The 18148-nt window shown below is 38.2% G+C and overlaps 1 protein-coding gene across 1 annotated transcript in view; it reads right to left on the reverse strand.

Annotated features, from left to right (window-relative positions):
* Positions 1-8554: 8554 nt before the first annotated feature.
* The window catches only part of Grip163 (gamma-tubulin complex component 6), a 65415-nt gene continuing 55821 nt past the window's right edge, over positions 8555-18148 (reverse strand). Inside the window, exons 16-18 of the mRNA XM_083112067.1 lie at positions 16997-17219; positions 15981-16180; positions 8555-10287 (exon numbers count right to left, since the gene is read on the reverse strand). Coding sequence (XP_082968193.1) covers positions 10196-10287; positions 15981-16180; positions 16997-17219 — 515 coding nt within the window. The 3' untranslated portion in view covers positions 8555-10195. The remainder of the gene's footprint in view (positions 10288-15980; positions 16181-16996; positions 17220-18148) is intronic.

Below are 18148 nucleotides of genomic sequence, written 5' to 3' on the forward strand. Positions count from 1 at the left end.
CGTCGTGTATGTGAAGAACAGTTTTCTAGTGGGTTTGCGTGTAGTTTTAACGCTTCATTTGATGGATGGAGCCTGGGAAATAGGAGCTTTTTATTTCCTGCAGCTGGATGTGTACCTGGACTCTCGGCAGCCATGTCGCGGTCACCGACCCAAGGGAACGAACCACGAGGTAAGCAAACCATTGCCCGGCACTTTCACCTGCTCTGCCTCGTGCTCATGTGCGGCGACATCCACCTTAACCCCGGTCCCTCAAAACAAAATGCAACTGCTTTCTCTGTTTATTATCAGAACATACAGAGCATAAAGAACAAGCTCTCTGATTGTGCTATACAATATGACTGTCTAGTTTTCACCGAGACCTGGCTGAATGATACTGTGAGTGATGCTGAACTTCCCTTCGCCAAGCACTTTAACATTTTTAGAAACGACCATCTAAATCAATGTGGGGGTGGTGTCATGATTTGTGTAAACACAAAATGGAACTGTAAACACCGTCGTGATCTGAGTCGGACTTGTGAAGTTATTTGGGTGGAGGTATATATTCATAAAGAAAAGAAACTTATTCTTGGTTCATATCGCCCACACAAAAACTCTCCCCTCCATATCCTTGAAGCTTGCAGGGATTCAGTGTTGGCAGCTATGAAATGTGGAAATGTCGTGTTGTGTGGTGATTTCAATCTCTCCATTGAGTGGGAAAATCCAACAACTGGAATCGTAAATTGTTCAAGTGATCAGTGGTTTCTCGACACTTTCATACACGGCATGAGGTTGAAGCAGCATAACATGCACAAAACGCGTGGAGAAAGCAATTTGGACTATGTGCTGGCAACACTGTGCGTACTAGAGATAACACCTGAGAGGAATTTGCTGCCTTCGGAACATACCTCTCTCGATATCGCTGTGAGCCTCCCCTCTGCTGAGAAGGTCAAAAATCTCCACCCCCAGAACGGTCCTTGCTGCCTGTGGCGAAAAACCCCCTGGAACGATGTCCGGCGAGCACTGGATGCCTATCCCTGGACTTTGTACCTACGAAGAAAGCACGTTCTGCAAAATATCCAATTTGGTTCGACAGCGAACTTATCCTTACATTGAAAAACAAAAATCTGGCCTGGAACTTGTGGAAGCAGTACCCGAATGAACATACCCACAAAACGTTTAGTGATATTCGGAGACATTCAAAATATTTACTCAAAAAAAAATTAAAAAAATAAAAAAAAATTGAAGTGATCCCCTTAGCACCACACCATGAAGGCATATAGGGGGTGTGGGGGTAACGCCCCACACTTTCTTGATCCGGTCGTGAGTGGGGGTGATGTGATCAGCATCATGCCCCATATGTAAATAACATAACAGCCGAGTGTGTTGCTGAACCGAAGAAGTTCTACTCGTTATTAAATTCGAGAAAACAGAATTCTCGTGTGCCTATGGAAATTGTTAATAATTCTGACACCGCTGTTGGAGATGAAAGAGCACAACTTTTTAACACTTTTTTTCATGAAAATTTCTCCTCAGAGAGAGTTTCCGAACCTCTTCCTCATGTTAAGTCTGTTAGTTCCCACACTCTCTCCTCGGTCAAAACCTCCCCTTAAGAAGTCAAATCTCTCCTCCTCTCTTTGCCCTTGCGCCGGTCCTTAGACCCCGATGAAAATTCCGACAATTTTCCTTCGCAACGCTGCTGACTCCCTGGCTCACCCTCTGTGTCTCTTACTAAACAAGTGTTTTTATGCAGGTGTGTTCCCTGAACTGTTCAAATGTGCAAATGTTGTACCGATCTATAAATCTGGAGACAAACATTCTGTAAAATCTTATCGACCAATCTCACTTTTGTCACCTCTCTCTATCATCTGTGATAAAATAATCAAATACAGGTTGCTGAAGTTCACATCTCCCCTTATAAATACTGCTCAGCATGGTTTTCTTCCAGGCAGCTCTTGCTTGACCAATCTATCGGTATTACTTTCTCATGCTACTCAGTCTATCTCAAACAATTCCCAGCTTGACGTTATATATTTGGACATTTCAAAAGCTTTCGATAAAATTAACCATAATCTCCTTCCTCATAAATTACAATCCAGATTTCACATCCATGGTAAACTTCTATCTTTGCTAACAGACTATCTGCATGCACAAGAGCAGCAAGTTATCCTCTCTGGCTCCTCTTCCAGCTTTCTACCCGTCCTGTCCGGTGTTTCCCAGGGGAGTGTCTTAGGCCCACTTTTGTTTCTTCTTTACATGGATGATCTGCCCGACAGACTGTCTTCTCTTCCCATAAATATACTTCTCTTTGCCGATGATTGTAAACTCTTCAAAGAAATTTCATCGGAACGCGATTCACTAATCCTACAAGCTCTTACAGAACTACTTGTGTGGTGTCGCCAGTGGAAACTTGAATTGAATCCTCAGAAATGCTCCTGCCTCACCATTTCCTTAAAAAGGAACAAACTGAACTCTCTTTATACTCTCGAAAACTGTCCCATCAAAAATGTTTCCTCTCAAAAAGATCTTGGTGTTATCATCGATGAAAAGCTAAACTTCAATAATCACATTACATATACTACTAAACGAGCCATGCGTCTCCTTGGTATTCTGTACAGGTTCCCTGAAATCCAAAACCAATCAGCCATTAGCATATTTTTCAAATCCTTTATCTCTCCCATTCTTGAATACTGCTCCCCCATCTGGACTATGGCTTCTAAAACTGATCTTTCCAGGATTGATTCTGTCCTCAGCTTTTTCCTCGCCATAGAATTCCTTCTCTCAGACACCTCCATAAAACAGATATTATGTCTATTTTGAACATACAGTCACCACACACTCATCACAAACTAGCAGACATGAAATTTTTGCACAATATCATTAATGGCAAAATTAAAACCGAATTCCTTGTCAACCAATTTCATCTACGAGTACCCACACGGCCAACCAGCAACGTAAAACTATTTCACATTCCTGATACAAGGCTCTCTCTCCTGCAGCGGTCTCTTTACTATAGGCTCCCCCACTTATATAAGAACCTGCCTGTAAATACAGATATTTTCTTGTCAGAACACAATTTCCGACAATCGCTAAGAATGTACGTGTAACAATTTCTTTTTTTCGTCTGCCATTTTGTATTGTCTTGTTTTGTTGTTGTTATTTATATTTTTATTATTGTTTTATTTTCTTCTTGTTGCTACAGTTTCAGTATAAAATGGTCATTCAGTACTGTATCTGAAACTTTAATTAAATAAATAAATAAATAAATAATCCTCTTTTAACACTTTTTAATGTGGCACTATGTTCAGTGCTTAGGAAAATATTTACGAACCTGATGAAGGGGGCAGCAGGACCCTGAAACGTTGTTCCAAAAAAGCGTCATACTCACTCACGTAAGTAGTGTTTAACTTAACTTAATACAATTTAAAGTTGTTTATTTAATTTAATAGTGAGTAATACGCACTAGGGATGGCCAAACGGATCCGGATCCCAAAAATCCGGATCCATTCGAATCCGGATCCAGATCCAAAAGTTATAGATCTGGATCCGGATCCAAAAATTCCGGATCCGGGTCCAAAAGTTTCGGATCTGGATCCAGATCCCAAAGTTTCGGAACTGGACCCGGATCCGAAAGTTCCGAATCTGGATATGGATCCGAAAGTTCCGGATCCAGGTCCGAAAGTTCCTGATCCGGATCCGGGTCCAAAAGTTTCGGATCTGGATCCAGATCCGAGAGTTTCGTATCTCAATCCCATTATAATATTACCACACCTTAAAAGGTATTATGATCTTCGATTACAAAGAAATTTTTCATTAGTTAGTCCTACAATAATTTTTTTTCAAGTGTTGTTCCTAAAATACTTTGCAACGCATTGGCTAACACACTCGTGCACAAAAATAATCTTACTTGTTTAACATAAATTGTCAGAGGTGATTTTGTAAATGCCATTGAAACTAATATGTATTCATTCAAATGTATTGGAAATGGAAACACACATAAATGTGAGACATTCCATTCCAGGATGAAACCTTTAACACATATAACAGGATAGAAATGTTATACAAAAATTATACAATTTTTCTACAGTTACAGTTTTACAAATTAAAATAAAACATTATAATATACGAGTATGCAGTGTTATATAATTACAAAGTGTAAGACTAACAAGGGAGATTATCTAAGTGTCCCCCTCCGATTTCCATGAAACTTGGTAGGTGTATAGTGGGGCCCAATGGAAGAAATACGTTTTTTTTTTTTTTTTGTTTCAGCTAAAAAACTGTTTAAGGGGGCAAAACCCCCTCAAATGTCAAGATGAGGACAAATTGAAGTGAGGATCTGACCCCTGTTTACCCCTCCGATTTCCATGATACTTGGCAGGTGTGTGTATAAACGGGCCCAAAGAAGAAATACGTGTTTTTTTTTGTTTTGGCTACAAAACTGTCTTAGGGTGCAACCCCCCTCAAATGTCAAGATGAAGACAAATTTAAGTGGGCATTTGACCCCTGTGTCCCCCTCCGATTTCCATGAAACTTGGCAGATTTAGAGAGGGGCCCAAAGGAAGAAATACGTGTTTTTTTTGTTTCGGCTAAAAATCTGTTCTAGGGGGCAACCTTCCCTCAAATGTCAAGATGAGGACAAATTGAAGTAGGGATCTGACCCCTCTGTTCCCCTCCGATTTCCATGAAACGTGGCAGGTGTATAGAGGGGCCCAAAGGAAGAAATACGTGTTTTTCTGTTTCAGTTAAAAACTGTTTTAGGTGGCAAAACCCCCTCAAATGTCAAGATGAGGACAAATTGCCCTCCTCCGATTTTCATGAAATTTTGCAGGTGTATAGAGGGGCCCAAAGTAAGAAATATGTGTTTTTTTTGTTTTTTTGCTTCTGCTGAAAAACAGTTTTAGGAGGCAAAATCCGCCTCAAATATCAATATGAGGACAAATTGACGTGGGGATCATCTGACCCCTGTGGCCCCCTCCGATTTTCATGAAATTTCGCAGGTGTATAGAGAGGCCCTATGCCCCCTGTTTCTTCCTATGCCATATTTACGTGGTTTCGGGGTCAGATTCCCACTTCAATTTCTCCTCATCTTGACATTTGAGGGGGGTGGGTTGCCCCCTAAAACAGTTTTTTAGCTGAAACACAAAAACACGTACTTCTTCCTTTGGGCCGCTCCATACACCTGCCAAATTTCATGGAAATCGGAGTGGCACACAGGGGTCAGATCCTTACTTCAATTTGTCTTCATCTTGACCTTTGAGGGGGGTTTTGCCCCCTCAAACACTTTTTTTTTTAGCTGAAATACAAAAACACGTATTTCTTCCTTTGGGCCCCTCTATACACCTGCTAAATTTCATGGAAATCGGAGTGGCACACAGGGGTCAGATCCCCGCGTCAATTTGTCTTCATCTTGACCTTTGAGGGGGGTTTTGCCCCCTAAAACAGTTTTTTTTAGCTGAAACACAAAAACACGTATTTCTTCCTTTGGGCCCTCATGGAAATCGGAGGGGGAGACTTAGACCTCCCTTATAAGTGTATTGATTAATTACAAATCGCGCATGCGCGCACACACACTATATATATATATATATATATGTGTGTATGTATGTATATTATTTATATATATATATATATATATAAATCAAAGAAGGTAAAAGGAAACACTCACCGGACAGTAGAAAGATTCAAAATTTTCGCTAATTTATAGCATCATCGGTGTGAGAAGAAATAGACGGAACTTCCGGTTCCGTCTATTTCTTCTCACACCGATGATGCTATAAATTAGCGAAAATTTTGAATCTTTCTACTGTCCGGTGAGTGTTTCCTTTTACCTTCTTTGATTTTTACTTAGCCCTTTTGGCCCTCCTTGCTTTTATCTATCTATCTATCTATCTATATATATATATATATATATATATATATATATATATATATATATATATATATATATATACACATATATATATACACATATATATACATACACAGGAATAGGGTTAGAAATGGTGCCAGAAGGGCGGATAAACACAAATAATGTTTGGGTATATATATATATATATATATATATATATTAGCAGGTAACAATATGTTATAAACACATTCTTACTTTCCAAAGAAGCACAAAGTACCAGATCCGGATCCGGATCTGAAACTTCCGGACCCGAAAGTTCTGGATCCGGATCTGGTTCTAAAAATTCCGGATCTGCGGATCCGGATCTGGCCATCCCTAATACGCACCAATCTATAATATGATCTCAATATTTTAGGGTAATTAACAATTATATCACCACATACACTCAAGTGTCAAAAGTCATGGGATGCCTATCTAATATCGTATGAGATCTTTAACCTGGTGAAATGCAGCGACTCAACGTGGCATGGACTCTACCAGTCGGTGAAAGTTCCCTGAAGAGATGTTCAGCTATGCAGTCTCGATAGCTACCCATAATTGCATGGTTGTGGCAGGTGCAGGTTCTTGTGCATGAATGGATCTCTTGATCATATCCTAAATGTGTTCTACGGGTTCATGTCTGGTGGCCAAATCATTTTTTGCAATTGTCCAGAATGCTTCTCAAACCAACTGCAAACAAGCATGTGGCCTGGAGACATGGTGCCTTGCCAATCCTGGAAAATCCCATTGCATTATTAGGGTTCATGAAGTCCATGAAGGGCTGCAAATGGTCACCAAGCAGCTGAACATCCTGTTTCCCAGTGAAGACGATCCAAACCATGCCATGTAAACATGCCCCACACCATTATGAAGCCACTACCAACTTGCACAGTGCCTTGTTAACAACTTGGGTCCATGGTCTCATGGAGTCTGCACCACACCCGAACCCTACCATGAGCTCCTACCAACTGGAACTGTGACTCATCTGACAAAGCTACGTTTTTCCAGTCATCTAGGGTGAAATCTGTGTGTGCACGAACCCAATTGAGGTGCTGCTTCCAATGGTGTGCTGTTAGTAAAGGCACTCTAGTAGGTCTTCTGCTGCCATATCCCATCAACGACAAATTTTGCTAAACTGACCTCACAGACATGTCTCTGGTATGTCCGTCGTTGACTGTTTATGTCATTTCATATAGTGTCACTTGTCTGTTAGCACAAGTAATTCTGCTCACGGTCATTAAGGCAGGCGTGGTTGGCCACTGTGCTGTCCATGATGGGAGGTAATGCCCGCAGTGAGGTAGGTACCCTCAGTATGAATGCCTGAACACCTTCAGAACTGGAATGTCCATTGCACGTAGTTCCAACTATCATTCTGTGTTCAAACTCTGATAATTCTCACCGTGTAGCCATAATCATGTTAGAAGACGTATCACAAGAGTACAACTGCAAGCACTGTTTCATATAAGGTGCACATTTATTTGTTCAATCAAAATGCACTTGAATATTGATAAAAAAAAAGTATCTGATGTACTGTAGAGTATGTATATCTTCTTGTGTAGCTGAAGTTAGCAGCTCTTTACGTCAATTATTCAGATAATGGCTATTAAAAATAGAATTAACCGTGTATTTCTTACGGAAAATGAGAACTCTTTTTTTCGCTTAATGTTGGCCCTACCAAAACTTAGTGTGGGATTTCTGAAGTGACATTATTTTCTTTGAATTTTCTCCTTTCCATTCGTGTACTTTGCGGAGTTATATTAACCTCAAGTGGGTAATTTGAAAATACCAAACCTCTTCCGCAGTGAGTTTTAAAAGTTAACAAGTCCTCATCATGCTCCAAAAGAGCATTGTCTATACTCAAAGAAGGTTTATAACTGGACAACTCCTTTTTACTTGCTGCTTTGAGCCGACGTGGAAAAATGCAAGACTTTAAAATGCAATCCTTTGGTCCTGGGTTCGAATCCCAAGCTGGGCATACTTGTTCTTTATGGGTGTCCCTTCATCAATTTCATCATATCATCACTCACCCTCATCATTGTGATTAGCCAAAAGTGACAGAATAAAGATCTAAAATAACAATGCTATCAATTACTTACGTGAAATTTCGTATTTGGAAAGAAAAAAAAAAATTCTTCAACTGTGTTTAACGCATGCACCATGCAATCAATTAGCCAAGAAAAACTCTTATGCGGCTCCTGAATTGGCACACAACTTGGCTATATTATATATAAATGTAAGATAAACACAGTTAGCAGTGTCTCCATATCTAGGTTATTCTGGAAAATCTGAAGAGTGGTAGCTCATGGCAGAAATGCAAACTAACTCAATAGTGAAAGAAGCTGGTCTGCAACTCATCATTTGCATGAAATATGAGCCACAGAATATCGAGGACGTATATATCCATTGAACTCACTTAAAGGGTTAAGTAACGTGTTCCTAGGGTATGTATTACTAGAAATCCAGACACATTATCTACAAACTAACTGGAACTCTCTACATTTAAAAGTGTAATCTCCATTCATGTGTAGCCATATATTTCCAGTTCCACGCACATCATTTTTGTCTTTCTATGAAACAATGTCATTGTCAGGTCTACAAGTGCTGTCAACTCCAAAATAGGCCCTGATGTGAAACATTGTATGTACTAATGTTAACATGTATATATTTAACAGAAGTTGTATAAAATCAACATAGTAATATATTTCCTTAGACATATTTACAAATAAAAACAGCTAATTTCTGAGTTACAAGTATATTCACATTTCAATTCTCACAGAACCATTCTCACTTTTTTCTTTGCCTAAATTAATTTGTCACTTGGCAAGAATAATATTTTTTTAAAAGTTTATCTTTACTGGCAATGAAGTTACCTACCATAAAGTTGGTGCAGATTGCAAAAGCTTTATGAATGTTTCCAACTCTTATCTCCCTTTTAAGGTATTGCCATGTCGGGAAGGACTTTGCTCCTTTCCTACAGTATGACAGTTGTACAACGTAATTTTGAAAGGAAATATGCAGAATTGAAATTCCTTGGTACATTCCTTTGAGTAGTAAACAATTTGAAACTAGAAATCAATGTAAATTTTGTGAATGATTTGTAAAAGGTTTTAGAATTATTTTTTGGCATAAGTGGATCTCGCATTCTGTGAACTACGCTCAAAAACTTCATTACATCTTTCAGTTGCCTTAACCTCTCTGGATGTAAAACTTTTTCATGAATCTTCACAACAAAGTAAAAACTGGGAAATGTTTAAGGCATTCAAATAACACTATAACAACTTAAAAAACTTTCCATAAAATCTGATGTGCAGGTCTGCATTCTGAAGAACATGTAGATGAAAGAGAAACAACAGTATGCTGTGGAGAAGTTGCATTGCAAGAAAGAAAGTAACACTAAATTCAGTCACAAAGCAGTTTGTGGCCTAAAAGCTTGAAAACAAACTGACTGTCATGCCATAGGCTGCCATCTCTGTGGAACCTTGATTATATGTTCTCCAAGAGACTAAAGAACTTAAGATGCAGGAAAATGTAAAAGCGAGGAAAACTAATATTTGATTGTATTAGGACCTGGAAAGAACACACGGAAAATTGGGATTCCACTCTCATGCACTGTAAAGTTACTACTCTACAATAGAGTTCCGCTAATTTGGAAATTCTGGAGAAGTTGTTGTACTTAAAGTGAATATGGAATTTTACATATTGTTAACGACAATTTGCTACACTAGGTGTTTCTTGCAATTGGATATTGTAAGCAGACTTAAAGTGAGTTAACATATTGCAGAAAGATCTGGAAATGTATTTGAAAATACCTAGAAAAGTTGTTTAGGTAAACTGAGTGGAAAGTCAAGTTAAGAAAGCAAAACAGCAGTGATAAAGACACTACATCCCAACACGTGTGTGAAGAAAATTCATGTCCAATTCCAGCGCAAATAATTCCTGCATAATCCCCAGAATCAAGAAATTCAATTTTATTTGGATGCATCACATGAAACACTATATTGGATAACATTAAAGGTGATAGGTTCTATAGTGATCGGCTGCATGCTGGCATGTATCACTATGCAAATTTACAAAAATATTTTATGGCATAAGGCAGAAAAACAATGTTAATATTTACAAATAAGATTAAAATTATGTACAAAATATACATTTATGATCATGGAAAGCAGATACATGTTATTTCCAATCTTACTGTGATGCCGTGCCAAGTTAGTCTCTTCTCAACAAGGCTCCTTTACACATCTGAAATAGCATCTATTTTGGTAATATTACATTCTTAATTTTCTTGGATTAACTTGACACTGTTTCAACGCATACTATATATCCAGATGTTCATGTTAACTTGTAATAATCATTCATATTGAGCATCTGAAGTAACTCATAAAGATGAGGCTGGTATCCTTTAACTGCAAGTTTCCACACAACTGAAAATTAAAAACACAATATAGCTAAGCTAACACTAACATATTTACATTAACTTACTTCTAATATTCTATGATTTTATATGTCTAAATCAGGCACCAAAATTGAAATATGAAAGGACATGAAATGTCCCATGTTGGGACAATCGTGAAACCGGTACCATAAAAGAAACAGCATGAACTGAAGCAAAACTTTAAAACCACCTCCCGGCAAATTCCTGATATGGAGGATGAAAAGCTGTTTAAAGATTTACCTCTGTCTGTGCTATTTCTTTTATGTTACCTGTTTCAAGGCAAGTCAAACATGAAAAAATTGAAATGTTGGTCTCCAATTGCTTCCTTAGGTATAAATTTAATAAAAATTTCCTTTGAATCACAATGTTATCTGTCAAATAATAAACAACTTGGCTCCTCTCATCATAACACTCAAGCAGTACACTTTTCATGAAATAATTTACAGCATGTCACACTTTTTTTTATCAAAATGTTCATTAATTCATAGACAAATTCCACAATGTATATCGCCAGCCCTCATGGCAGAGTGGTTAGCACATCACGCTACGATGCCAGGGGTCCCGGGTTCGAATCACAGCCCGGGCATGGATGTTTGTGAGTGTCCATTCATCAATTTCATCATGTCATCCATCACTCATTCCCATCTTCGCAAATTAGCCAAAAGTGGCACAAAAGGCGAAGTAAAATAAAGCCAATCAATCAATCACAATGCAAATCCTTTGATTGTGTGTTATGATAGCACTTTATGATGACTACCATGACTTGTTTCTACAGACTATAATTTAAAGTAAGACTGTCACATTATGTTGTAAAAGTACAAGTTGCATACATTAGGACACTGGAAAAACAAAAAAAAAATTTTGGCACTTGTTCAGTAATGGCTTTGAAGCATTTTCTAATTCTGCAATATAAGAGTCAAAAGTGAAATATGATTATTTCACGTTATTTTTGTTTAGTTTCTTGGATTAGTTACAAAAGTATTGCAACAAAGCGCCAACATTACGGAGATTTGCAGAGTTGAGCAAGTTCTACTATAGAGCTCCTGACGATAGCAGTACTTATTGTGGAATTTTTCTACCCGAAGTAATATTTGTGGAACAATATTTACAATACTTTCGGGGAAATTAACTTCAAAATGACAGGTGACATATCATACAGGGGTTTCACATCAAATTATTAAGTGACATACATACCTCTAGTCTGGAAAACACATTCACAGACCAAAGTAACGTGTTGCACACTATGTGAAAAGAAACATGCAGCACATCAGTCCAGTGTCTTGTCTAAGACTGCACTCGTTTCTTTTTATTTGGACCATCTCACTTGTTACCTCAGTGTGAAATCTTCCTTAAATTGATGCCAAACCGTTTTGTTTTTAAATGTATCTTAAACATAAAGCAGTTCAATATGTGTAAAACTGCATTTATAACTTTGCTCTCAATTCATAAAGTTTCTAATATTTCCAATTTTCAAATATATCCTGGGTTAGTCAAAAAGAAGGAACAGATTTCAAAATGTTATTTCCAACAAACCATACACGACAGGGACATAATCCACACATCACTGGATAGAAAAAGGTTCCAAGTTTGAAATTTGCTTATGACTAGACAGCTGTTTGTTGAAGCTATGGCAGAATTCATGTTACACTTGCACAATGGTTTCACCCTTTGCAAATTTTAGCACACAAAACTACTTTTCCTGTGGTCCTCATTTACATGCAACGAGGGAAAAAACGTCATTTATTTATTTATTTATTTATTTCGTCTTCTTTTACATGGCGAAGTTAAGGCTGTGGAGCCTTTTCTTCCACTTGACCATGTTTACAAAAAAAAAAAAATTGAATATGAAATAATTAACATATTGAAAAAAAAGGAAGAAAAAAAATATAAAAAATTACAGAGAAATAAAAAAATACAAAGAGAAATTACATATAAGAAAGGTAATCTAACTTATAGATACGGACACACACACTCACACTCACACATACATATTTTTGCCCTTACACACGTACAAGCAAATACATAACACAACACTTACTTAAGCACAGTCCAATATTACACATACTTAAAACACAGTCCAAAACGGTATACTTTGACGATAATTCATCTTAACTATTACTCTAATTCATTTTAGTGCCTTACGTCCTTCTATCATTCTCTGCACCCGCCATATTATTAGGGAAATCAAACATTTAATTTTCATTGTATAATATGTGTAACTTTAACAATTTTTTGAACGTCACAATTGAGGAAGAGACATGAATTTCAGGTGGCAACTTGTTCCAAAGGCCTGCTGAGGTAACAGTAAAAGAATTTGCATAAAAGTTGGATTTGTGGAGTGGAATGGACAGCAGAGATCTTTCGCGCGATCTGGTGTTGTGGCTGTGAAAGTCGGAAAGATGTTGAAATCGGTTATAGAGATATTGCGGGTCTTTTATTTGGAGGATTTTGTACAGTAAAATTAACTTATGAAAATTACGTTTATCGCTTAATTTAAGCCACTCGACCTTCGCAAAGTACGATGTCAAATGGTCTGAATATTTTAGATCGAAAACGAAACGAATGCAGGCATTTTGAATTCGCTGCAGTCGTTTAGCTTGCTCGTGATTGACATCCAAGAAAGCTATGTCGCAATAGTCAACAATGGGAAATACAAGAGACTGGACCAGTTTAATTTTTATGCGTTCAGGGAGGAAGTTTTTGAGCCGATAGAGTGAATACAATGCACCGAAAGCTCTTCTAGATACAGAGTTAACTTGCTCTGCCCAGGTGAGATGTTGGTTGAGTATCACACTCAGATTCTTAACAGTAGTGGAGAAGGGCAGATGAATATCATTTACGTTGAGTCTAGGGAGGCTAGATTTATCTATTTTGCTCAAAATTCTAGGGGAACCTACAAGAATACACTGGGTTTTCGTCGGGTTTAGATGTAAGCCATGGTGTGCAGACCAAGTACTTATTTGTTTAAGGTCATTGTTCACAATTTCTATTGCATGCAGTATTTCTTGCGGGGGGAAAGAGAAATATAACTGAAAATCGTCGGCATAGATATGGTATTTACAGCCGTTAAGCACTGTCGGGAGGTCGTTTATATACAGAGCAAATAAGAGGGGGCCGAGTACAGTGCCTTGAGGGACACCACATGGAATGTTTTTCCACGACGATTTTCCATATAGGTCAACGACACATTGTCGACGTTCTTGTAGATAGGAGCAGAACCAATTAACCGCGGAGTCGGAAAAATTGAAAATCGATGATAATTTAGCGAGTACAATTTCATGATCAATTATCTGAAAAGCTTTTGTAAAGTCTAGAAGTACCAGAATCGTAAGTTGTTTATTGTCCATGGCTAGCCTCATGTCATCGGTTACATTTACAAGAGCCGTGCAAGTGCTGTGGTTACTTCGAAAGCCAGACTGAAGAGGATCTATTAAATTATTTCGCGTTAGAAAGTACCGGGTTTGATCGCTGACGAGATGCTCTAGGGCTTTAGACAAGGCTGGGAGGATGCTGATTGGTCGGTAATCGTTGACGTTTATTATGTTGTTTGTTTTAGGTATAGGGCGTACCAGGGCGAGTTTCCAAGACGAGGGAAATGCGCCGGTAATTAAAGAAAAATTAAAAATATGAGTGATAGGAGCAAGTACGTGGTAGAGAATTTTTTTAATCATGAGGATAGAAATTTCATCTACTCCTACGGCCAATGACTTTATCTTCTGTAACGATTTCCTGACCTGTTCCGGCGAAAAATAAGAAAAACAAAATTTTGGAGCAGTTGTGGAGCGTGTTTCAATGTTACGAATCGTTTCGCGTTTCACATTATCATCGACGATCGGAAGATCACAAAAGTGATCGTTCAATACTTCCGGTGGAAATTTATTCACGGATTCGTGGTTTCTCCGTTTCCCAACTCCCAGTATTTTCAATTTTTTCCAGAGGACGTCAGGTTTGCTTTCGTATGTTAGTAGTTCAGACGCGAATCGACGCTTTGATTTTCGTACTTCCTGAGTGCAACGGTTCCTCAGAATTCTGTAATTTTCAAAGATGGATGTGTTATAATCACCGACCTTGATCGCCTTCCTATATTTGGTGTACGCTTTGTCACGCATCGCCATAAGCCGGTGCAACTCGTCCGTCAGCCAGGGAGCAGGGGGACGCGAAACACGCTTCTTCCTGACTGGAGCATGTTTATTGTACAATTGGAGGATAAAGGTATTTAACAATAAGACTTGCTCATCCACTGTAGGTAACGTACTGATTAAATGCCATGGTACACGGGCAGCGTCTTCATTTAGGTGGACTTCGTTGATGTTTTTGAAGTCTCTATATGAAACTTGTTTTGCTTTGTATTTAGGAATGCGAAGATAATAGGACACGTAAATTAAATCGTGGTAGGAAATTCCAGGCACTGGTATTTGGCCATGGCGCGTTACACGATTTTCGTCAGAAACCAAGATGACGTCAAGCCACGAGTCGGAAGTGGCCGTGTGGTGGGTTGGATTTAAATGGCAAATGGAAAGATTTAAAGCAGAGAATGTATCACGGAATTCTATAACCTTTTCTTTTTTGCTACATAGGTCGGTATTCATATCTCCCAGAACGATCGTGTGTGAATATTTTGGTAGAAAGTTTGCAATGTCGTTCTCGAAGTTATCAAGGCGAGTGCAAGGTGGACGATAGACTACCGCCAGGAGGAGTTTTTGTTGACAGATACTGATTTCGAGGATTATATATTCCGATGAACCTTCATAGGCATCGGGCGACTTTGAGAGAATTTTGGCAGGGACGTCCTCGCGCAAATAAATTGCCACTCCCCCTCCCCTCTTTCCGATTCTGTCTTTCCTAAATAAACGAAATCCCGGAAGATGCACCAGATCGTCCGAAAGACTCTCCTTCAACCATGTTTCCGAGACCAGTAAGGCATGTACGTCTTTGTTTATTTGAATTATATTTTCTACTTCTAGGAAATGAGCGAGAATACTTTGCGCGTTGATATGAATTGCGTTAAAGCTGCCGGGTGCAAGATTCAGCTGCGGCCCAGAATATGGATAAACCGTTTCCGTTTGTAGCGCTGCAGTTGAGTAGGAAAGGCCATTGTTGCTGTTTGTTGGAGAGGTACAAATGTTGCAAAGTTGGTTGATTGATAGTGCACAAACGAAACCAATTGTCATACAACAAAACTTTGAACCATAATCTATCCAATGATGTGCAGATTATGTTTCTGTCGTGTATTGTTTGTTGGAAATAACATTTTGAAATCTGTTCCTCTATTTTGACTAATCCTGTGTACATATACATACCATTTGATATAATTTCTGAGTAATATGTGAACACTTTTTCAATAAAAAGGATAGTTAATGAAAAGACAAAGTAAAGGTAAGGTACAGATAGAGGTGTGGATGTAGCGGCCACACAAGTCCATAGCCATTTGGAGGTGATGTGATTGTCACTATGCTCCAACCACATTTGCCTTCGGGAACCAATTTTGTTCGAGGCAGGGTGAACCCCAGAGCCGCTTTATGCACACACATGTCCAGGAATCAAATCTCCCATGTGGCAGTGAGATGCCCTACCAACTGGACCTCCATGACAAAGAGGCAGAGTACATTAACATATTAAAGCAGAGACAATCGTGGAAAACTGAAGTAATTTGTTACTGATACGTGAAATGCCTTATCTTACCTTTCAAGAGAAAATCTGAATTTTCCTTGAATGAAGAAAATATTTTGGTAATTCTCTTGTAGCATGGATGTTCATACTGGTTTGTGGAATCGTTCTTCTTCCAAGGGTGACTTTTCAAATGGTAATGGAATCGCAAAATTATGGCAAAAACATTGTTCAAAGCCTGCATCACTACAGCTGACTGTTTTTTCAGAAGACATCTATAAAGAATATAACATACCCATGTTTGTTTACAAATTTTAATACAATGTATTGAATATGTACCACACAAAAGAATTAGACTATGAACCTACTTCAGCTAAAAGATTTCACAACACATTAATTAATGTGCCTAAATAACATTTACAGTGGAATCTCCATTTTACGTTTTTCAGGAGACCAAGCTGTAAAAACTTAAAATGCGGGTAAAATGTAAAGCCGAGGAAAATTTCACAACATTTTGCTATGTTGGGACCATCACGAATGAATGTATAATGCGGAAAAATGTAAAATCTGAGAACGTAAAATCTGGGTTTCGCTCCGACTAGACCTACAATTTAAAGTGGGACCTGAACCACTATATGCCACTGGGTATCGAACCCGGGAACCCTTGATTACAAGGCGATGATGCTACCACTGCACCATCGGGGAGGTCCTATGGGGTTTCACTGTATATGCATCTATGTTGTATGAAGCATGCACAAACACACACAGAGATTGACATTATCCTGTTCTGTGTGTGATTTCAAAATTGTCCTTAGAGTATATTTGAAATCAACACTAATTTGTTATCTCCGTTGCTGTAATGAAGTAATTCTACCCCTTGAAAAATATTAGTGGGGAGAATTTTTAGGAAACCCTTCTATTCCCTCCCTTTCCCTGGCCTGAAGACAGGAGAAATATATCCTGTCAAAACAATGTTACGTAGAATCAAAAAATTAAGCAATGGATAATATCTAATTAAAATGGCATTATATATGTGAACAATGCATTTAAATGACACATCTTAAATGTATAATGAAAAATATACTCCTTACCTGAAAATTACTTTCTTAATGTATCTCACATGCATAGCATACAGATCATCAAGTGTATTTGCACCTTTAAGGTCATGTTCAAACTCTGCCCAGCTGACCTGCAACACAGTGGAAGCCACGTAATTCTGTAATCCATGAATGAAATGTTGCATTTCGTGACGGAACAGCTGTATTTTGTGGTATTCTGGAGACTTTTGAAAAAGTTTCATGTCAACATCTGCACCTGCATTTTGAAAAGAAAAGGAACATTTAATTACTAAATTGGTGTAAATGTCATTACTTTCAACTGTACTTAGGAACTATTCAATGCATTATTTAGTTGAGATGGGACTGATTAATTGGTGCACTATTGGGTATTGGTATCAGATGGTATAGACATATCAGTGTAATTTAATTTTACAGATCCGATATCTCTATATACATAGCCAGTAATGCAATGTAAAATTCTGCCATTATCTTTATTTTTTCTGAATATAAAGATAAAATTCATAAATTCTGGTTTCACAAAGATATCAAAATACACAGCTTCATTTTTTAAGGCAAATATTGCAGTCATCTTGTTACATATATTAATTAGGGATGGACCGATATATTTTTGCCGATATCGATATTCTACTGATCCAATATAAAATTCCAAAGGGTCCTTGAAGAACCTGAATGGTTCATTGATCTCTTTATTAGATGTATATTACAAGATGACTGCAATACAAAAGAAGATGTATACTTAAGCCTCACGTCAGGTTAAGTTTGCAGCAGGTTTTCACATATGTAGATCCAAACGTGCGCGCAAAATATAGTTCTGCTGAGACGGGTTCCATTCCAACACAACTGCACACTTGGAACAAAACAGTTATTTAATTTGTAATATACAGACAAAATGATACATCCATTAGCAGGTATGGACTTGATCGGTTGCAATCACTCAGCAGACGAACTTGGATCCGCAGATTCGCCAACTGGGCAGTCGGTAGCGCTGAAGGAACAAAAGCTCAAGAGTGGGTCGATTGAGACTGAATATGTTGCAAAGCGCATGGAATCAGTGATATCAGTGTTGCACATCCCACTATTTTAACCCTATGTTTGTCGTGATTCATTGCTATTCATGCTGTACAGCGGCAAGAATGGCTGAATCGAGGTCTCCTGTTCAGTGCC

The sequence above is a fragment of the Lepisma saccharinum genome, chromosome 25 (genome assembly GCF_977018435.1).
Source record: "Lepisma saccharinum chromosome 25, izLepSacc3.1, whole genome shotgun sequence".
Classification (NCBI taxonomy): Eukaryota; Metazoa; Arthropoda; class Insecta; order Zygentoma; family Lepismatidae; genus Lepisma; species Lepisma saccharinum.